General features: G+C 44.7%; 1 protein-coding gene across 2 annotated transcripts in view; it reads right to left on the bottom strand.

Annotated features, from left to right (window-relative positions):
* Positions 1-16,407, bottom strand: part of MITF (melanocyte inducing transcription factor) — a 107,852-nt gene extending 91,445 nt beyond the window's left edge. Inside the window, exon 1 of one of the 2 annotated variants that reach the window (XM_074602252.1) lies at positions 16,176-16,407. In XM_074602252.1, coding sequence (XP_074458353.1) covers positions 16,176-16,279 — 104 coding nt within the window. In that variant the 5' untranslated portion in view covers positions 16,280-16,407. The remainder of the gene's footprint in view (positions 1-16,175) is intronic. The other variant, XM_074602250.1, reaches the window with a different exon arrangement.
* Positions 16,408-23,042: the final 6,635 nt, after the last annotated feature.

The raw sequence follows: 23,042 nt of genomic DNA, 5'->3' as shown, positions 1-23,042 counted from the left end.
CTTTATTCAAGCAGCAGCTCACACAGTGTGAATAAGACCTCCCAGGATCCCACGTTTTACCCAGATAACAAAGGACAGGACGACCCCTGCTACCAAATCTTGCATTTGCAATGAGACACTCAAGTGGCATTTGGAGATGGCCTTGCAAGCAGATGTCCAGACCTCTACCCACACCTCACTTCCCTTGTACCATTGAGCCTTAGAATAAAGAGGGGAGACAAACAGAAGCAATGGGGTAAAAAGAGCCCTCACTGCAGGTACAGGTAGAGGCAAAAACTACCATCAAGATCAGGCAACATCCAGCATTCACGGGATATTAACTTTGTCACAGAGGCACCTAACAGCTAACTAAGCCTTACAGCACCCCGAGAGTGCAGATACTGCTGCACGCTTGTTACCATCCAAAGTCAGCCATTTGCATGAGAAAAGCCCAAAAGGACTGCATAAATGCAGACATCATCCTCATCTATAAAGCAAGAGGGACCATTGATACTATTGGTTCTCAAGTTTGCTTGAAGCTTCTAGATGTCTCTTCCCCAAAAAGTGCTGCTCTGGGAAAGCACCCTTAACTTTCTGCTTATTTCTCAATAGCTACTGGAAATGCAAAAGGAACAAAGTCTGGAGCAGTAAGCATGGTTTACTTTCTGTACTTCATGTTTAGCTATTGCCAGTCAACTCCAGCTACCTAAACATGTCAGAGCTTGACAGTACAGAGAAATGAATGCAGCCTCAGAAAACACAAAACTGGAGGCATGTAGTCAGCACACGTTCGTTTCTGTGTCCGACAGCAAGCGAATCAAGACTGCTATGGCATGGCATAGCACTGGACTCTTACTTGCTATTGGCAGTGTCATCAAAAATTTACATTTAACTGCTACCCTTATTTTACCCTGGAAGGCATCTCTGAAGTAAACTTTTCCAGTAATTCCAGTAAGCCTTTTTTATGCTAAAGAACATATTCTCTAAGATCTCCAAGTTGTTGGTCCTTGAAGCTACCAAAAGCAATCTGCAGAAAACTGTAGTCCCAGATGACTGCATGACGCAGGACACCAAAGGCAAGATCTGTCCCAACTGAATCTTAGATACTCAATTCCATGTGATATTTATTTAATATAGCTTAGTGTATTGTACATTGTCCCGATGAACACAGACACAGTTGCAGGTTACAAAAAGGCACTTTGTGCACAGCGCACTGAGGAACCGATTCTAGAACTATCCCATAACATGAAATGGCCAAAGTTCATGTTTACTATTTTAGAAGTAATTTCAACTTTACTGTATGAATTCATAGCAGACAAGTTAGCACTGGTGCATCAAAGAACTGGAATTGTTAGACAACAACCTTGTGGAACTATTATATACGTTAGACAGTCCAGATAACATCACAAGCGGTGAGCATCTGTCAAATGCTCTGCACAAACAACACCAAGGTACAGTTTTGCAGCACCAGACAACCTCTGCACTGAAGCCGAGGTACTTATTGAATAAAATGTTATGTTGTAGGGTGCTTTGAATCCATCCGCAATGGGGAATGACAGAGCAAAAAAACTAGTTTGTGTCAAACAAGATTGAATCAAGATGAGGAAGAAAACCTGGCAGCTTTTGAGCCAAGACTGAATAGGATGCAGAAGCCTTGCCCACCAGGTCTTTTAACTATGCCTGTACAATCAATTGCTTTTAGGACAAATTGCAACAGTCTAGACAAGCAATAACTCCCCTTCTCTTACTTAGAAAAGCAAAGCTGAAGAAGTGCAACTTGGGGAGGAGGCGTGCTGCCTCCCACATACTTCATCTTGTGCATACTGTGCTACATAAGTCAAAAAACAGTTCATGTGTCAGTTATGTATAACTCAAAAAAAAAAAAACACAACAAACCCCCAAACAAAAATCCCACACTTTTATACTGTGAGGGTCATCAGTGCTGGAATAGGTACCCAGAGAAGTTGTGGAGTCTCTGTCTTTGGAGATACTCAAAACCCAACAAGACATGGCGCTGAGCAACCTACTCAACATGACAAGCAACGGAGATGGACGAGATGATCTCCAGAGGTGTCACCTCAATGATTCTGTGATTCTGGATAGCCACTGGGAAAAACTTAAAAGACTGTTGAAAATAACCCTGTTCCAAATATTCAGAACCCGTCCACATGACACCTGATATTAGACTAACAATGCTGTGGTTGGTTTTGAGAACAATCTAGTTTGGATTCAGAAAGCTGCAGTCATATACAGCTCTTTTATCAGAGGAGCCACAGAAGCACTCGCTATCACGGTAGGCACACAAACACACACACACGAGTACTCGCTCAAGGAACTGTTCTTCATGATTTAAGCACCTGCAAATCTAAATACTCATCTCTCAAATGCCTAGAACTTCGAACCCCGAGAACTTTATCACCTTCCTTCACCTCTCAAAGAAACCAACCAAACAAACAAAAACAACTAAGAAACCCAAAACAAAACACAGGACCCAAAAAAAACCAAACAAACCCATAAGCCAATGCTATCATCAGGACGGCAGAAACTAAATGGGCAGTTAAGTCTTCTGGGGGTGGGCGGGTGGGAGAAAGAAAAATCTGACTGCTAGTTCTGTTACTCTGTTAGACTATACTGAAATTCAGTTAATTCTGCATCTCATCTTGAAAGGATTATGCATTTATCTTTTTCCAGGTTTTTCTTTTTTTTTTTTTACTTTTCCAAGTAGTATTTCAACAAAAGTGAAATACATTAAAATAACAGTGTCAGGCTCAAAAGTACATCAGATTTAACAGCCTGCCATATGCTGAACACTCCTCCCAATCCAGCAACATATTCAAACCACGAGCTGAAACTTAAGCACATGTAATCTTGAGCAGCGTAGTTCACGTGCTTAAGGTTTGCTGGATCGGAGTAGAGCACTCCCGTGTTTCTTACAGCCCCAGGGCTGTTTAAACCTATGAGTACAACAAGTTTAAACCTATGAGTACAAAACCAATTGAATTACTTAGGATTCTGAAATAAAGAATACATGGAAGTGTGTTGCTGAACAGAGGTTTCATCAAGGGAAGTCTTTAAAAATACGCTTAACTTTAGCTGGCATTTAAGTCTGATCTCTTTCAAAGAAGCCACAGCATGAATGCTGTATGCTTTCTGTAGCTTGCAGCTCCCACTATACTAAGGATTCCAAGTACACTGGGGGGCGGGGGGATCACGAAGCCTACGGCAGGCACTTGCTCAGGAAGAATGTCTTTGGGAGAGACTGTATACCATCTTAATATTTCACTTACTTTTACAACTTCAAACAAGCCCAAGTTGTTTCTAAGATTCCAGGTCATAAGCCAGCACATTGTTACCTCCTTGAATTTTAACTTGAATTCTCATCTTCATCTAACAAGATGCCAGGAAACAGAAAAGAGCCTGTTACCAAAACTTTGATAAAATTCAGTTAAATTATCCAGATGGTTTTCATTCTACAGAAAATACTAAACCAGCAGTTTGCAGAGCATAGCATTTTCTAAATACACAAAATAAAGAGAAAACAATACACAAGTGGAAAGTACAAACGCTGAGCCTGTTATATTTTTGTTCTACCAGAAATGCAACACAATCAATACAATCTTGCAGTTCTAGAGCACCCGTCTTTCTGCTGCCAGGGGTGCTCTGCAACTGTAAATGCCACCAAATAAAGTGCACACAGTTCCTAGTTCTACCACTTATTTCTTCCCATGCTACATGCAGAAAGGAGGAACTGCATTTCCACCATGTAGCCCCTAAAGCCCAGCATTCCCCATAGCACTGCAAGAAACCAAACAGCACGTACTGAACAACCTATGTACTGTGGATGACTCTGCAAACAGCCAAATTTAGCACTTCTACGGAATCAGGCTATGCTTTGGAGATCTTAAATACACAGAAAACTGTCTTAGTAAACAGAGATTACAGAATTGGAATTTCAAGAGCTGTGAAAGTCCTTGCCACAAAAAATAAACCCACTGAAAAGAGACAACAAGGACAGATACTGCAATTTTCTGCACTGTGTTATTTAATAAACCTCAATGCAAAGGTATTAAATTACAGATGGGAAACACACATCAGGTAACTGTATGACAGCACCAGAAAGCATTTAAATCCACCAACAGCAGAATTAGAAAACTGATCAGAAAATTCAGCAAGTGATGAGCCATGGAAAAATATCTCTGCAGTTACAGATGGATATTCATCCCTTTTACACAGCATCTCACTAAAACGTTTCATAGCAACAGGGCAGGAGTTACCAGATAGCAGGCGATGAGACTGGTAACCATACAAACCAGTACCATCCTCCAGCTGATAGCACATCTCAAAAACCATAGGAGAAAGCAGATGAGTGAGTAAACCCAGTACTTAAACAAGGGGGAAGCAGTAAGGAATCACTGAAGCATTTTTTCTTTAGATCATTAATATGGTTTTTCCTGCAGTACCGCTGGTTTTCCATATCAGCCCGCCAAGATGGCACAGACAAGAGCATCACCATGATCTGCTGAACATTGCACCATAACGATAGCACACTGATGCCCTTGTGACCCTTTGGGAGAGCAGGACCTGTCACCTTCTGTGTGCCTCTGTCTCTGTGCCTACCTAAAATAGCTGCAATGCCCAGGCGAAGCTCTGGGTATGAAAATGCTGGGATTATCAGCTGAGACTGCAACCACCATCAGAGGTGCTCCAGGTTGCAGCTCACTGCAAGAGCCACCTTTTCTCACCAGCCTCCTTTCATTGAGCTGGTATGCAGCACGACACTTGGCACAGCAGAATGGCATTCGGGAACACGAGATCATTGGACCTGTTCCTCCGCAGGTTTATTTATAGTCTCAAGTAGTGCTGCAAGGCAAAAGGCCAAACAGTCAACAGTTTCAAAGAGCAAGTCCCTAAAGATCCCACCTGAGACCCAAGAACACACACTCCCCTCCCCAGATCAGTGCAAGAGATCACCACGCACACTGCAGACCCAGAGGAGCAAAATCTTGTGCTACGGAGATTGTGGTACCCCAGCAAAACTCTTACAAGCGCCTTCATTAGAAAGGCTAAGTGAGGGATAATTAACAGTCTCCTCCACAGCCAAGGACTCCTTTGGAAATACAGTAATTACTGCCTACTCAGAGGGATCTCTCCCAGAAAGCAGGAGGCTGCTGTAAAGGCAGGGTGGCTGATTCCTTTGGGAAATACCAAAAAGGCTCCAAGAAATACTCTCCCCAGCTTTGCAAACATGCAGCAGCAGCAGCCTCTTCCAGCCAGCCCTGTTTTCTTTGCAGGCAGCTCCATCACCTCTGAGATCGTCCTAACAGGCAGATCTGTTTCATGCCTTTTTTACATCACTCGACACACTTGAAAAACAGAAAGTCTTTGCCGGCCCACATCATCTTCAGGGCAAGCAGCTCCTACAGCACAGCTCTGTACAGTAAATATCAAAAGCTGTATTAGCTGGGAACCAAATTATCACTTGCAGAATAGTTTTGCAATTAGACTGAAACTGTAAATTGTGCAACAAGCTAAATCAAAAAAACAAGTTCGTGATAGAGACATAATCCTATTTCATCTCCTGCCTTACTCACCTTACTCCTTTGAAATAACCCACCTCTACATAGATTTAAGCTTCTCTTGCTGCACCACAAATAATTTCACCTTCCTAAAAAATTAAGCACTCTCAAGAATTGACGTCTACTTGTCTTCCCTGTTAACATCCACCTTTGCGTGACGACTTCCTCACCAATACATGCCACTCGGAGAGGCCCTTTGGCCATCAGAGAATTCATACCACCCTTCAACTTCCTTGTCCTCCTGCAGTAATTCAGGAACCAATTGGTTCCCATAAACCTAAAGATATTTTCCCTTTATCCAGCTACCTGTGCCTCAAATATCACCACTCGTATTTCAAGCAGATCCCCATATTTCATGTTGTGACCCCAACGACAGAGATTTGGACATCTGCCTTTTAGAAACAGATGGAGCTGAAAACGATCTAATTTCTGAACACATCTTCCTTGCTTCCTGGCAGAACTGTTCCACTTTGAACTATTTTCTGGAGCAGGGTGAGAACCATCCTAGGCAAATGCTCACTCCCCTGTGTTACACTGAGCCACTCCTGCTCCTAGCAGTTCAATTGATACTATACAAGGCAAAAGGGACTAGCTCCTGCAAAAGAGACACCTTAAAAAGCCCACGGTTTATTGGTTTGGGCACTGCAAAGAGTGGTGGAGATGTTCAATCCCATGTTTTGAGTCACAGACAGGACTGCAACTCAAAACTTCTGTGTCCCGAGTGGATAAAGCTGGGGTAGGGGGATGTTGTACTACCTGCTCTTCCTCATCTCTGTAAGAGCAGACCTGTCTTTGTCACGTCACTCCGAGAAAGGTTTAGCAACAGCTCACCTAAACCAGACAACCACATCTTCAAGGGACAGTGTTCAACACCAACACCAGCCTCTTATACCCTTCGCTGGCTGACTCAGGCAATCCTCCACTCCGCATGCTGGTTTTCTCAAGCCTTCTTTGAAGCCACCTTTCCCTCATGAGTTCTGTAGGGAACTTAGACACCTACCTCATGGGTTTTTTTTAATTCCACTAGGCAGCAGAACACATAAAAATGAGATGATGCAATGCTAAACCAAGGTTCCCTTATGAATATAGCCCTAGGTGCCCAACAGGATGTGACAGGTGGACAGGCAGGCGAGCCAAGCAGGAGGATGAGGTCACAAAATGAGCACTTGCACAGTATACTACTAATCTTAAATTCCAAACTCATTATGCACAAGCCTAACAAACAAAGGAGCAGCTTAACAGATTTACAATGTGCCTTCTCCAAGGGTGGAATAATTATTTATCAGATAGCAACCTTCATGTTACAACAGCAATAAATAAATAAATGATCCCAGCAACTATTCTGAACTGTGCCACTAGACAGACTGACATCTGGGATGTACCTTTAGCTTGGTTGAGCTTGGGTAGAACTGTAAATATTTGGAACAAATAAAATAAAGTTTGCTAGACTGAGCAGAAACCCAAACAGAGGAGTTAATGGCATCCCAGGGGACCCACTGCAAGAGACCCACGCCTCCCTGAACTCCTTCCAGCTTCCAGTGAACAGCTCAAAAGAGTTTTTTCCCTTTGTTTTTCTGTAAGATCATCCCCTCTTGTATGTCTACACATCTCAATATCATTCTGATTTCATTCTCTCAGGTTGCAACTGTTATTTATTCAGGCTGAAGTCCACAAACATAATAATAAGGGCTTGGTTTGTTCTCTCTACCTATGTATTCCTAGTTTGGCTTTACAGCTGCATATTAACATGCAGGGACAAATCCAGAAAAAGCGTTTCCAAGGTCAGTCATATTTTATGCAAACTCTCTCCTTCTTTATTTAGATAAAACCGAAAGAATTCTGAGAGGAAATAGTAAACGTGCACAAAACATGCTCAGCCAGGCTCTCCCACTCAGATAACTCAATGATCCTTTTCCATCTCTGCGGTACTATTCCAGCTTCCTAGTTTGAAGCTCCAGGACCACAATTCCCCCTTGCCCATATTCTTCATCTCTTGCCATCTGACAGCTTCCAAAGCCTGCTCCCATCTTCTCACCCTGAAACAGTTCCCAGCTGATTTAGCTCCATCCCAAGTTTTCTAGCTGGCTGCTTCTCCTCCAGAAGGAATCACAGTAATTCCTATTTTCTCTATGTGTTTACATGTTACAACAGGATGGCTAGGAATAAGATTGGTAACGATCATTCATCACTTCTGTCTCCATTCTCTGAAGTATCAGTACCCAGTTGTTCCCACTTCTTCTCGTTACTTTTCTCCGGCCTCCACATCCCAACACCCCTGCTCTACTAGGTTTCTACAATTCATACAGCCATTTGTGTCGTCACGTACACGTAGATAAGAAACACTGTCTCAGCATCTCAGGGCTACAGGCAAGCTTTGACAATACAGTATCTGTTATTGGCGTGATGCTTTAAACACATTAAACTTGTCAAGCTTCCAGCACCTAAATATCTCAAAGCTGATCAACATCTTTCCAGGTAACTAAAACACTAATTTCCACCATGTAAAGTCTGTTTCTTGCAGAATTCATCATAACTAAATCCTTTAATGTAACAGTTGGCCAAACCAGGCATGTAACCCTCGCACACAAAGGAAGCTTGCCAAGGAACAGATACAAACCTTCTTCCTACTTCCTGCAGTTTCACAGGTCTCTTCACAAGCAGTCTCACAAGATGGTCTCAGAAGATCAGACATGCTCCACCCAGCCACTCCAGCCTAAGCAGCAGGTTCAGCGGGGCTTATGCCCATTTTGTGTCAAAAGAACAGCACAAACAGAGGCAAAACGTACCTGTAAAACTAGATCACTGTTTTTGGTGGAGCGTTTAAGGATGAATCCAGTTCTTCCAAGAGATGGGAACTGCCACATCATCTCAGATGTGACTGTTTCCCTTAGCAGAAATGTCCCTATGATATACCAACAGCAGGACTGATCTCCAGCCACCTGACACCGTACCTGTGGTATTCTAGAATAAGAGAAAAAGGGTCTGAAAAAGAGGTATTTGTTTGTTCTTGATGCTCATTTCGCCAAGCAATACAGAATTCATAAACTCCACATCTGCAAATGTATGTCTGCCTACATCGTAAAGGAATAATCTTCATGGGAACTGATTAAAAAAAAACACAACTTGTTTACTGTTAGAGGCTGTTAATTACAACATTAAAATACTAGCCCGAACCCTACATTAAACTTGCATTCTGTTTTACATAGCAGTATACGTAACAATCATCACAGCAAGCAGCTCTGTTGGCTCATGCTGGAAGAAGTAATTATATATCACAGCAACACATTTTTGCCCTTCAACCTGCCAGTCCAGTCCACGCAGCAGCTGTGAGCAGCAGGTCAGGGCGGGGGGAGCCTGCAGACGGTTTCTACATAATCACTTACCACTGAAGAAGAAAAAAAAAAAGCTATAAACCACCAGACCCTGGCTTGCATGCTTGGCAGAAAGCTGCTAACACAAACATTACAGCAGCCCTTACAGCAGAGATGTTACCAGAAAAAATGAGCTTGATCCAAAGGCATTATTAGTGGTTAAAGTATTAGCTAGCAGTTGTATTGCAAGACTTCCGTATTAATTTTCACAATTTTTGTACTTGTACCTGTGGTACCCACACCACCCTCTTTCACTTGGACACTCCTACATCCTCTTTGAAACATGTATTTGCAGGTGAAGCCCACAGACACTGATGACCAGGGCTTATGCAGGCCTCAAGCCGAAATTCTGACCAAAGATACTGGGACAGACCCCTTTCCAAAGGCATGCCAAAATTGCTAGTGCATATCCACAGCAAGCAGACCCTTGGCGTGTCCAACACAGGAAAACACACATAATTTCTACCTCGATGGGCTGGAGCACAGGTGATCTGTCTCAGACCATATTACAATCTTTGGTTCCAGTGAACCTAAATATTTCAATCTTGACACTCAAAGCAGCATCAGCTTTTTTTTTTTTTTTTTACAGCTGTTGCAGATAAAGTAGTAGCATTGTCATATTATGAATATGCAACAATATTCCTTTTCCTTTGCTGTTTTTCCCCAGTATGAAATGAAGTGTAAAACTACATGCAAGCCAATAATTGTCCTGTTACTGTTTAGCTGCTGGGATTATAAAAAAAATAATAATAATCACAGTTCTAGTAAAATATGATAGTGATGCAACAGTTAACTGTCCAGCAAAATCTGCCATACCATACTGCTTAATCACATTGCCTTTGTTCCAGAAAAAACTATATTAAAAGACAGTGAATTTTACCAAACAAAAATGCTACAAACCAACATGTTTCAAAAACTTCTTGAATCCAAAATAGAACGAGACAGACAATAATGGCCAAGAGCCTGATCAGCTTAATGGATGTTGAACTCTCATTATGTTCTTGACACTGAAACAGCAGATCATTCTCAGAAGACAATTAACAGCCAACAGGCAATTTCAATTTTTAGCAGAAAAGTAAACAGAAAGTTACTCCTTCCGTTTCGTTTTCAAAGTCTTAAAAGCACGTTGCTTTGGAAAGCAAACCCAGAAATAGGAGGACAACATAGTAAGTGTTGGAACAGGTTTCTCCTGTATCCTCATTTTTAAGCAGCTATACAGACTTCTTCCCATTAAACTTTTAATCACAGAATATGGCAAGAGGCTACATTTGGTTATAAAATAACACATCTGCAAGTCTCTTCTGCTCTTGTTTCCCAGTCTTCTAGATCCTGACCAAACCATACAGCAGGAATTAGTCATGCTGCCTACCACCGTGCTGGAATGGGCCTCCGATACATCACCCTAAGTGCCAAATAAAAACATACATAGGGCAGAATAAGCTCTGCAATGACTTGTTAATGACAACTGGTAGGTTCAGAGCAGCCCAAATAATTCTGGTCCAGAGGTTTGTGAAATTCCCTCCACCACAAGCAAGGAAACGAGCAGCACCAGGGGCACCATCAGCAGGGCTGCATCGGTGTATTTTCAGCCACTTAAAAAGCAGAATACACTGATTCAAATTATCACCTGGGTTCTGTAAATTGATAGCAGCCAGCTAGAGAAGCTTCCTGCTCTCCAGAAACGTACAGATTTATTTCATGCAGAGTGCATATGTACTTACACACGACCAATACAACCAGCAGTCCGATAAATAAAAAGAAAATAGGTGCACAGTCAGCGCAGTCAGCTCAGCCTCAAAATATCTGTGCACTCTCTGACCGGCTTGGCAGCTAAACAAAATCCTCCCGAGGAAAGCAGGCGAGGCAAGCAAAAAGGTGACGTTCAATAGTTCGTATCAAAGCAAATGCTGAACTGAATTTCATGGGCTATTTCTGTTTCCTTGCTAAATAGCAAAGGCCTACTGCAAATAACACAGAGAGAGTTTCACAGAAGAGAAAAGGTCAACCAGGATCTCTCACCATGGAAAATGCTCTGCTACAGACAGGGAGCAGCACCAGCTCCCGGTATAAGGAAATACAAAGAAATACCGCTTATTGTATCCACATGTTTATACAATAGACACTCCAATTGCAGCCTTTCCTTTTAAGACTGTTTTCAAAAATAAAAGAGTACAAAAAGATGTGGCGAGGGTTTCCTTCCCAGTGAAGCGAATTTGAGGTGCAGAATAAACATGGGATTATTGACTCACTCACAAAAATGTTACCGGAGAGATTTCAAAGAGAAGTACTTTTGGCTTAGCTTTACTCCCACTGACGTCGGTTAAGACTTTTACCATTGACTTCAGTCAGTGCTAGCCTACGTATCACTTTAAACTTGGCTATTATTACCTTTTAGTTTAAAAAATGTAATGTTCCTCTGTAACAGACGGAAAAATATTTCAGGAACTTTTTAAATCTGTTCCTCCAAGACACATTTTTTTTTTTTTTTTTAAACACACTGAGACGTGGTTCCTGGATGCAAGCACATGTGACCTGTTCTAAATAAAGGATATTTTCCACTTCTTGCACAACTGGAACAGATATAAGCAGTAGCTTGAACAAACTGCATTGCAGAACCCAACCAGAATATAAAACACTTGAATAAGATCCATAAATAGCAGTAATATGAAAAGACTACCTCCAATAAGGCACAAACTCAATGTTGAGAAGCCTAACGTAATCAAGTTCAAATTTAATCATGCTGCAAAGTTCATTTACAAAACTAAATTTGATCATCTCCAGACTACGGCACTTTGGAAAAGTCCTCTTTGGCTCCAGAGTAAATACAGTTTAAAAATGCGTGCCTCTTTGGTGAAATTAATATTTCCTCAACAAACACTGTGTATTAAAAGGAAAAGTTCTTACTAAGTCAAGACTTTAAAGTTTAGCACAGCAAGAGAAGAAAGAAAAAAGAGGGAGTGTTTTACAGAGGACCCTAACTGGATAGAGACTAGTTGATATAAATAAAATATTGCAAGTTTACATTTAAAAAAAAAAAAAAAAAAAAGGCATTTGGACACCTGGAACGATGAGACTTCTATAAAACCATCACTGCTTTAGTAATGACAAACTACATCTCAACGTTGTTGCTCATAAAGTAAGAATAAGCTCCCTAAAAAATTACTGTGCAACTTAATAGCATTTCCTAATATTTTTTTTTCCACTAAAAATACTTTAGTAACCGGATCATTCAGGTGCTTTCTGACCAGTCCAAAAACAAATAGGCTGGGAAAGGGCAACAGAAAATAGCACAAATAGCAGTAATTTACCTGCAGGTACATGGTTTTATTAAGAGCAAGGCAGTAAATTACAACAACTGTCAATAATTTCCTGGCACTTGCTAGGTCACACATACCATCCAAACGGACACACGTTACAGAGAACCAAAAAACAGAGAAAAGCAATTGAATATAGATTTTTTTTTTTTTTTTTGCTGCATTTGGCACATCTGGGTTAGTTCTGCAAAGGCAGACTGTAAAGTCTTTACTTCCAGATACCAGTCTGATATCCAAAACATCGCTTTAATAAGTCAAATGATTTACAGAACCCATATTAGCTGTAGGACAGATGTAACTTAAGCCTACAGCACCTTGATGACTGCATGCAGACACATCAGGATCTGTGTTTACTTTTGGTAATAACTGATTATTTTCTTCAACTGATTGCCTGAAAATAAAACTCCATCAATTTCACTGTGCACTGCTTCTACCAGAAGAGAAACCTTATTTACTTGTTCATTACACAAACACATACGTATTTAAGTACATATACTTCTAAATTAAAACTATTATCTTTTGGGAATATGGCAGGAGAGGAATAAAGTATGAATGTGAGGGGAAAAAAAGAAAAAATAAATCCCATCATCTTACTGGCTAATCATACAGCCCAGTTTCCTCCCACGGTGAAAAGTGACTCTAGAGAAACCAAAGCAACTGAAACATCTCAGTTTTCAAAGACATTCAACCACAGCAAATTCCAGAGAACCCTTAAATGTATCTAGCACTTAGCACAAGAAGCTAACTTCTCATGAGTCTGAGGGGTTTAGGAAATACAGTTGGGACTGACATATTTCAACCCCATGTATTCTCTCCACCCCCAGTGATTAAAGCTTTTTGCTGGGCTTACATTTTTCCTTGGCCTCTAGCATTCAACTGTGGCTTGGCCTAAGTTAGTACAGTATTTACTGCAAAAAGCTTTTATTATTGGACCCCTTGCGGCTTTGGATTGCAGGCTTGAATTATGAAATATGGATGGAGTAACTGCAAGCACACATTGAAGAGGAGAAATCTTTTAATTGGATGTCATATATTGGAAAACAAGCAACCTGGGAGGAAGCAAATAGGAGAGTTTTACTGCGTGAAAGACCACAATATCGGCAGGGATGAGTTAAACTGGGCAACAAAAAAATTTTCTTCTTGGTTCAGAGGACTGGCATTTTCACATACTGCTGAGCTTGATGGCTTTTTCTAAGTACTCAAAAAATTCAGCTGCTATGAGTAAGCCAAGGATGCTTCTCACCCCTTTATGGTTAGAAAAGATCAGAGAAAGCCCTGAATGTTGCTAGGAAATCAGCAGTTCTCACCAGGGAAAAGAGAACATTGCTATTTAGACTCATCTCCTAACATCAGTTATTGCCTCTGGTTTGCCTGCTCCCCGGAGCAATGCTCGGGAGAAGATGGTAAGAAAACAATTCCCATGGCCACGGTCCCATCGCTACACCACGCTGACCTGGTGCTACTCCACTGGCTGCTGCGCAATTACTCCTGATTTACATCCACAAGAGAAAGCAGCACAGTGATGTCAGATACCCTTGATGATCATCAGTCAGACTGGTTTCAGGCCTGAGCAAAGCTGAAGGACTACAGAAGTCCTCTTAGATTATGATCTGCACATCATGAAGCAAACAGGTTTGTGAGCAACTTTTGCCTCCTGTTATCATCAAGTTTTATCAACCTGGCTCCAGGGACAGGTTTATACGGACCTGGCAGGGGCCCCTGGCTCCTTTATGTCTTCGTCTCCCACAAGACCAGGAAGACAACTGAGACTCTACCTCGAGGTAAGAGCTGTACGTGAGCTCGGCAGACTCCACACTGAGGTTAGCATGACAGTTCGCTATCTGCCAAAAAAACCATGGGTTGTTATTCCACCCTCGGGCCTCCCTCTTCTTATATGCATGGGTACGTGTGGAGGGACAGGGAGGCAGATCGGGTCAAGCTGGTCACTTCCCCTACCCAACGAGCCCTCCTGGAAACATCAGGTGTTGGCCTGAGGCATGACCAGAATGTCTGGATAACTCGCACGGGGGTCCCTTTAAACCCAAAGGGTGGGCAGTGCTGGCTCTGCAGGAGTACCAGGTAAGAATGTACTGGAGCAATTCAGTCTAGGGAGGTTTGAAGTGACAACGTTTAGCAGACGGCCAGATACTCCAGTGCTTCATTACGGAGTATCCTTATGCACTTCCTCCTGAGAAAAGTGAACAACGCAGGGATGCATTCATGTCCCAAAGCATCAAGTCACAGGAATTAAAAGCAGTTGGAACATCTGTGCAAGGTCAAATGCAGACCTACTATCTAAGCTCCAATCCAGACCTGCTATCTATGCTCCATGCCTACACCATCTGAAGGCACAGAAAAGCTGCTGACTACAAAGTGGACAACCGTAACAAGACAACTCCTGCACACCAGTTAGAACCCACAGCTGGTGCAAACAGGGCTATTTGGCAACATTGTGGTTGTCATGATCTACCCTGCGATTGCTGCATTCCACTGGCGACGTGGGCACTGAAGCCAAAGCCTTGTGGGTCTCCCAGCTGCCTCCATCACAGCTGGAACCCACCCTCTTTGCACTGTCCTTTCTCTGCACATTAGCCTGGCCCCCAGCTAATTACCTGAGTAATGGCAACTTCCCTGCTCAACCTTGGAGGGCAGAGGAGTTCTGGCAGCTTGGCTGGTCTGTCAGGCTGCGAAAGGCTGCACATCACCACCACACGCACCATTTCTCAGCAATACCAAAGGCTCAGTGTGAGACAGGGCTGCCATGAAGATAGGCTGGAGGAGGTGGCCCCAGGTTTGCCAGCCCGTGCAACAGTGACAGAATTTTTAACATCTTTTACTACAAGACCTTCAATGTTTCTTAAACATTCAGAGCATGATCACAAATACGTTTGTTTATTTTGAAATCTGTCTGACAGGCAGTACAGCCTAAGCGCATTCTAACGTGCTTCTTTTTTATTTAAATATTTACCTTCCCATTCACTTTTCAAACACATGCACAGACCTACAAAGCGCATTGTTCAAAACTAAAACCCATGAACAGATTAACAACAGACCTGATTACAAATAAGATACACTCGCAGCAATGACCTTATATTCGACCGAGTACAGCTGAGGAGAGGGTTGTGATGAAATGGAGGGTTCTTTTACCGCCGGAGAACTTTGAATGAAAGAGCGGAGGAGGGAGCAGCACGCCACTGCTGACAAGGAAGATGCTCAAGGAGCAGGAGAGCTTCCTTCCTCCAGCGCTAGGACAGAAAGCGGGTACCCAACACCCCGCAAGAGACAGAAACACACACCGCCTTATTTCCCTCCACAGACCATATCTAGGCGACGCAGCCGCTTCAGATAAGAATAAAGAGTATATATCTTGGGGGGGGGGGGGGGATGTGGAAAAAAACACTTTAGGAAGAAAGTGACGTACCTAGGCAAAAGTTTCCAGTCCCCAAGCAACTGCAAGTAACAAACCTGCTCTCAAAGTCAGGAAAAAAAAAAAAAAGCCACCAGAACAACCTTACACGCCACAAGACCTTGCAACACCTTTGCGCGGACACCCCCGGGTGCCACCGCACCTGACGGGGGGGGAACGGGGACGGTCATGGGCGGCGGCGGCGCCCACCGGGGGCAGGTCCCGCCGGTGCCTTGTCCCCGTCCCCTCCCCTCCCCACAGGAACCCAGGGGCGGCGGGGGCCGCCCCGGCATGACAGCGAGAGGCCCCCGCAGGGCCAACAATGCCCTTTACATAAGGCCGGCCCGCCCTCCCGCCCGACAACGCCGCTATTATGGCAGGCAGCGCTAAATGGCCGCCCGCTGCGCAGGATGCCTCCCCTCAGCGCGGCCGGCCGGGGGTGGCGGGCACGACACACAGGGGACATTTTAGCCTTGACACACGGCCTGACTCAGCGCGGGGGCACCGCGTCCTCCTCCGCCCGTCCCACCTGCTCTTGAGGGGCTGGCTCTTCAGCTCGTAGTAGGTCTTGGGCTCCTCGTGGAACTCCTCGCCCACCTCGAAGTCCGGCACGATCCCCGACTCCGCCTGCATCGTCGCCGCCGCTGTGAGAGGGAGAGACGGGAGGTGACCGCCGCGCCGCGCTGAGCCGAGCCCAGCCCCGCCGCGCCGCCCGCTCCCTCGCACACGCAGCGCCGCCACCCGCCCCGCCTGGGACTTGTAGTCCGCCCCGGGGCCGGCCCGCCCGCCTCCGCCCGCCGCGCACTACAACTCCCGCCGGGCCGCGCCGGGCCCGCCGCTGTCAGCCGGGGGCGGGGGCACTGCGCCGGGCCCAGCCGAGCCCTGCCCGACACCTGCCGCCCCCTCCCTGCCCTCGGCCCGGGAGGGTGTGACGTCACACCGCTCTGACGTCATGCAAGGTGACGCGCGTGACGTCACGCCTGCCCGCAGCGGGAGACGGTTGCTCCCAGCGCAGACAGCGGCGGGTTTCCCCGGGGGACCCTGCCGGGCCCGGCCCCGGCTTGGGGAGATGCAAAGGTGCCCTGGTTTGAGCGACACAGCACTAATTTCTCTTATAATGCTCGGGAAAACTGCACTTTTAGAAGACTAGTGTCTGAATTCATGAGCATACTGACTTTATAGCCAGCGATGGGGTGTGGGATTCAAGGTCTGGGTGTTTCCCAGCTCGCCAGGTGCAGGGATGAGGAGGAGCCGGACCCGGGCGCTTGACCCAAGCTGCCAACAGCGTTATTTCATACCATGAACGGCACATTCACTATAAATTAGAAAGTTTGCTGCGTAGTGCTTGCTACCCCTTGATGGCAGTGATCCAGAGAAACTCCTTGCCCCGGTGCTGGAGCCCTGAGTCCGTCCCTTCCTCCCGAAGCCGCAGCGCTCACGGTGTCCCACGCTTGCTGTCCCCTGTGCTTCCCGCCCCACAGCTTCCTGTGATGGAATGGACTGGGCATAATCCTTGTATATTTTATATTAGTATCAAGATCAATACTGATTCTTTAGTATTATTGTTAATTATTTAGTCTTATCCTATTAAATCTATATTTCAACCCTTGTGTTTCCTTGTTTTTCCCTGATTCCCCTTCCTGGGTGGAGAGGGGTCATCGGGTGATAGAATAATTGTCTAAATGACAATCAATTGTTATGGGTTTCTCAAACCATAACAAAAGGCAAAGGGGGTTTTATCACACCCTGGAAAATGTCCGTGAAAGGGTCTGGTCAAACATAGTGTCGGGTGTCCAGCAGCACAGCAGCATTCCTGGCAGCTCCAGGCTCAGGAATTGGCCTTGTGAGGATTCGGATAGAGATGGAGGCGGGGGGTACATTAGGCAGAGGAGGATGCAAAGGGTTTGAGTGCCAACGACAAAGATGTAGAGGTGACAGAGAGGAGGACATTGATGGTAATTTATTTTGCTGGGTACAGAAGTGATGGGCATTCGCATCCCGGGACTGTTGGCACTTTCAGAGTTCTCAGCATGAGAATTTATATCTCTAAGAGGCTTCCTTCAGACTTTTTGTGGCTTTATAAGTAGGAAAAAGCTCATAAACATTGTGAAGAAAGGTGCAATAAAATCAAACATTTGAGAGCCAGCTGCGTTTCCATTATTTGCAGCAGCAAATGTTTAATGCCGCCTTGTTTTCCAGATTGGCTCCTGCAGGATTGGGAAACTAAGAGCCGATAATCTTGAAACACAGAGTTAAGTCTCTGCCACGCTCCATCGTACCCGCAGCAGGCGCCGGGTTCCCAAGGGAACAGAAGCAGGAGGGGAGGGATGGGATGGGATGGGATGGGATGGGATGGGATGGGATGGGATGGGATGGGATGGTGGGCGAGAAGATCTCAGCACAGGGGGATTCCATGGTGTCAGGGAGCAGACATGTCCTGTGCCTGCCTGGCTCCTGTGAGTGAGGGGGTTGGTCCCTCCTCAGTTTCAAAGACCCTGGGGTGGAGTCCCGTTCTGGACTTGGTAAATGGTCCTGTTTGGCCTTGCTTGTTTTCTTCAGATTGGGGTTTTGGTGCCATGGGGAGCTGGATTTTGGGAGCTGTGCTCACGAGGGACTGTCTGTCAGCACTGATCATCAGGACGCTCCCCTTCATAATCCATAGGGTGAGAAATCTTCCTCAGCTCTGTCCTACCTCCTTACCTGCTTTGATGTTAGGGTGACAGGGACCTTCCAGTTCAGAAATGCCATAGGAAATGTCATTCATGGCATTTCCCCAGAGCTTTAACCTCACTAAATGAAGTCACAGCACAACTCAAAGTCCCGGGACACTTGAGGATACTGTTGGTAACTGATGCCAAATAATTCTGGTGCCATCACACTGCTCGCAGCTAAAATCACACCACTCCTGTTGTATCAGTGCGGCACCACTAACTCCAGCTGACAAGATAAGCCAGAAAAGAGGTTTTTCCACATGTCCTTTTTCTTGGTCACAGCTGCCAGAGCTGGTCGGTGCCGCGCCAGGGACTGCTCGCACCCAGGACTCATTTCAGGCGATGTGAGATTTGAGAAAATAAAATCAAGCAAGATTTTAGCTCAGTTTAGAAATTTAGGTCCCAGATTATTATCTAGCTGCCAAACTCCAAGCAATGACTTAATAGCAAGAGTAATTACTTTAATGAATCAGATACAACAAATTGGATAAGGCCCCGAAGAATGTTCTTTTGAGCCCACATTGGCAGATGGCTGGGATAGCTCGACAGAGGAGTAGGCTTGCTAACAGTGCTTTGGGCAAAAAAAAAAGCAACCAACAAACAAACAATTAAAAACAGCTTAGAGAAAAACCCCACTGCTAAGCTACATTTGCATCCTGAGCCTGGGTGGGTTAGGGGGTGTTTCTGGTGAACTGCGTTTGCACGAGCGAGGAAATAGTGCCCGATTTGGTGCAAGGGGGTAAGCAGCAGGACTCATCTCTCTGTAATGCCTTTGCTTCCGTTTCTCCAGGTGTAAAAATGTGATATTCTCCACTGCTGTTCAAAACGTACAGCTTGTGAGCTTTCAGCTCTGTTTTAATTATAGCGCTAGTTCTCAAGAGCTGAGATCTGGTATGCAAATGCACGTCCTAGGCAAATGCTGCTTCACTTGAGATACCGCAGCTTCAGTAGGGCCGGTGCGTACAGCTCACGGGGAGAGAGAAAGCTGCTTTTCTTCTCATCAGACCATGAAGCTTTTATTTCTGTCTTTCATCCCTCCTCCGCGCAATGCAAAGTTTGGTTTTGGTGCTCAAATGGGGGCAATTTCTCGTTGCACCTGGGCTAATTGGGACCTGCACACTGTTTTGCTGAGTCATACAAAGCTTTTTTCTATTCATAATAGGTGTCATTTGTGCTTATAATTTTTTTTTTTTTAGAGTTTATCTTTCAGGGTGAAGGAACAATACTTCCCCGGTGCCCAAGCAGGATACTAATACGTAAGCATGCCCCAAAACAAACATGATGCTTAAAGGTGAATCCTATTATACCAATATCACAGTTTGATTGTCATAAAGAAAATTAAATTAAACCCAAAATGCAGAATAGGTGAAATTAGAGATGAAGTGACTACTGCGGTCATGCAGGATTTTGATTTCTGTATTCCATATAGCTAGATTTCTGTATAGCTCTGTTGAGTATTTTCCAGTCTTGGCTGTCAAACCGCTTTAGGGAGGAGAGCAAGAATGATTATCCCATTTAGCAAAGTGAAAAACAAGACACAGAAAGGCCGTTTGTCAGACATCAAATCGGTGACAGAACGTGAACTTTAATCTAGTGTTTGCATTGATGGGCATAACCCTACTGCGACTCTCACCAGGTAGGATTTCTCTAGCACTGTCACTCCGCCATGGGCGATGGCCTGTGAGCAAGTCCCAAACACGCTCTAGGGGGTAAAGTCAGGTTTCACTGCGGGTACAGCCACAAAATCAGATTTAGGGATCACCGGGAACACACAGCTTGGTTTTCTATTGCCTGAAACTGGCCTTGCTTTCAAGAATCATTTAATGCAAATTATAACCAGAATAAAGCAAACAACTGCATCTATATCGATAACTACATGTTAGTTTGTTCCCTTGAAGATAATATTCCATTTACCAACTTGTTTTTTGTTGTTGTTCTCCTTTTTTTCCAAACAGAATGAAATTTTCATGCCTTGTTAACTGCTTCCTAGAGACGCAGATTAACATCTAGTGATATCGGCAGTCTTAATCCCTATATGACACGTCTGCCTTGTTCTTTGCCCAAACTAACATAACCCCCTCCCAAAGCCATGAGCTACTTTGGGCTCCCCGGCTCTGGGGAGCTCCCCAGCACCCTGCAGACGTCCTCTCACTGGTCAGCATCGTTCAGTCATTTTCAACTGATGGGTCTGATATTGCTAAAGCTGCTAAAATATGCATTCAGTTTATTAGGGAAATTCTCCTTTTCAGACTGGATTCTTATCAAGTCTGAGAAAGGTTCAGGAGACTGAAGGGCTTTGGCCACGCAGCTCCCAAGGAGATGGGTTTATCAGGAGACACAGCTCTTCCTCATTCTGAACCAACATTTCCTGTGATTTCGGCAATGATTTTAAAGATACTGCGGGGCGCACAATGTAACGTGCAGCAAGCGCATTGGGCAGAGCTGCTGTTTCCCCCCCCCGGCTTTGATTACTCTCTGCAATTCCCTCATTTGTGGTATCTTCACTTGTAATTCTCATAATTTGTACTTTTCTTCTTCTGGCCTACAAATGCTATGTAAAACGGTTCTCCCATCAGTAATGTTACTCAAACCACAGTCTGGAGATCTCTAGTTGAGAGCAGGGAGCAGCAGTATAGATTGATATCTCTACAAGTAGGCAAAAAATTGGGGCTCGACCCATCAGAGTTCCCAGTTTGGAAAAATTCCCCCACACCAACAATTTGTGCATTCATTTGAAGGGGAAAGGAAGCAGTCAATGCTGCTATTCAAAAAAATACAGACATGTGACTTAATTTTGAAGAAAGTTCCCAGACCTTTACATTCATACTCTGTATGGTACACTGTGAAATCTGGGAAGAGAATGGAATTTACCCCTGCAGACTAAAAGACAAGAAGTCTTTCTCATTCTTTATCTCCCTACAAAGCAGAAGACTTGTTTAAAAGCTTTCAGCATTCAACATGGAAAGAAAGATGGCATGTACGTGAGAGCTTCCAGTAGCCATGTAGAATCTCATAGGAACATCCCTGTCCTGTTTCTTTGCCCCACCAGCAGCATATATTGCCAGTTAAAAATCCCCCATCCCCAAGATCTCATCAAAATTGTTTCCCAGGTCAGATGTAGCCGAGAACCCCACTCTGCCCACACTCCCTGTCATTCTGTCTCATTTCTCATCCCGGTTTCTTTTTTCCAGCTGCACCATTTCTTTGCAGACCCCCAATCTGTCACCCGTTCTCCTTCCCTCCCCAGCCACCATCCTATCTCTTTGCCCACCCAAGACGGCTTCCCCCTATTTCAGACCTCATCTCCTTCTACCTCCCAGCGATACCCTCACGCCATTTATTCAGGATTTAATCACGGTTCCTGCCTCCCCTGAGTGCCATTTGAGCTTTGTCTCCCATAAGGTGCAGTTCTCATCCTTTCTGATACGAAATCAAGGGGTTTCCTTCTCCCCAGTCCCTGCACTCAGGAAAATAAACCAAACAAGCATCTTTCAGCATAAGCTCCCTACACACAGCAGCTCAGAAATCCTGCTCCCATTTAGGGTGGAAAACATCCGAGAGGGATGAAACCCATGGAAATTTAACTGCTGCTCTGCTGTGCGTATACCAGTTAATGGTTTTTCAGAGAATTACTGTTTAGCCTGATTGTCACAGGAACAGCACATGGCATATCTCCGAGATACATGAAAAACAGCAGCCACATACAGCGAGATAATTCCTTCAAGCTTTGCCTGTTCGCATGCAGGGCTTTGCGAGACAGCCAGAAGCAACCAGATGTTTTGAGGGGGAATCCAAAAATTATTTTATGAGGAAAAACAACAGGCCAGCCACCCCACATCTCAGCAGGACAGCCTTGCTCTCCCCACACAACATGTTGTTGCCAGCTCTAATAATTTCACTGCAAGGTTTGCATTTGCTTCTCTTAGAAAAAGTTTTGAGTTCTCAGACTGAAAATGCGCCCCCCCCCCCCCCCCCCGCCATTACATGAATACCCCAGGAGAAATAAGCAGAATTCATGTTTTAAAATATAGTTTCTAAGACTGTGTCATCAGTTTGGAACAAAGTCTGAAACCCTGTCAGTCCCAGGGTGGTTTTATCAGCAGAATTGACGGTGATTAATTCTGCAGCTGGGGCTCCTGAATGAACTGTTACTCTAATGAATCATCCACTAATTCCTAGTCCTCCTTTTCTTCATCTCAGCCATATTTGGATAGGTAACAGAAGAATTCAAAGGGGGACTGGACAATCTCTGTTGTTCAACATCCTTGTTTTGATTTTCACATGTTCCTCTTTCCAGACACTAACTCATGACACTGGTTAGCAACAGCAGCAGTGGCGCAAACAGAAGCTGCAAGAGCAATGTCATTCTGACTTGGCTTTAGGGGAAAAAAAAAAAGCCTAAACTGGGGATTAAGTCATTCCCTCTGGTTCCTCATCAAAAGAATAGCCTTCATGATTTCCATGCTAGAGACTGAGCTTGGTGGTCAAGGCAGATGTTCCTAGGTCCAAGCAGAGGGTGTCAGGGGGTCACAACTGCCTCTGTAGGGGCAAACAGTCAATCTTCCCTCACCTGGGGAGGTATTCAGTGAAGGAATTTGCAGGACGGGGAAGAGATGCCTGAGGACTCTCCCCTTCAGTCCATGGCCTGGAGAGGAGGATCTGACAGGCTCCAAGCTGGGCTCCCG

This window comes from Larus michahellis, chromosome 10, assembly GCF_964199755.1.
Source record: "Larus michahellis chromosome 10, bLarMic1.1, whole genome shotgun sequence".
In the NCBI taxonomy this organism is placed as follows: domain Eukaryota; kingdom Metazoa; phylum Chordata; class Aves; order Charadriiformes; family Laridae; genus Larus; species Larus michahellis.
This window is presented reverse-complemented; position numbering and strand designations above follow the sequence as displayed.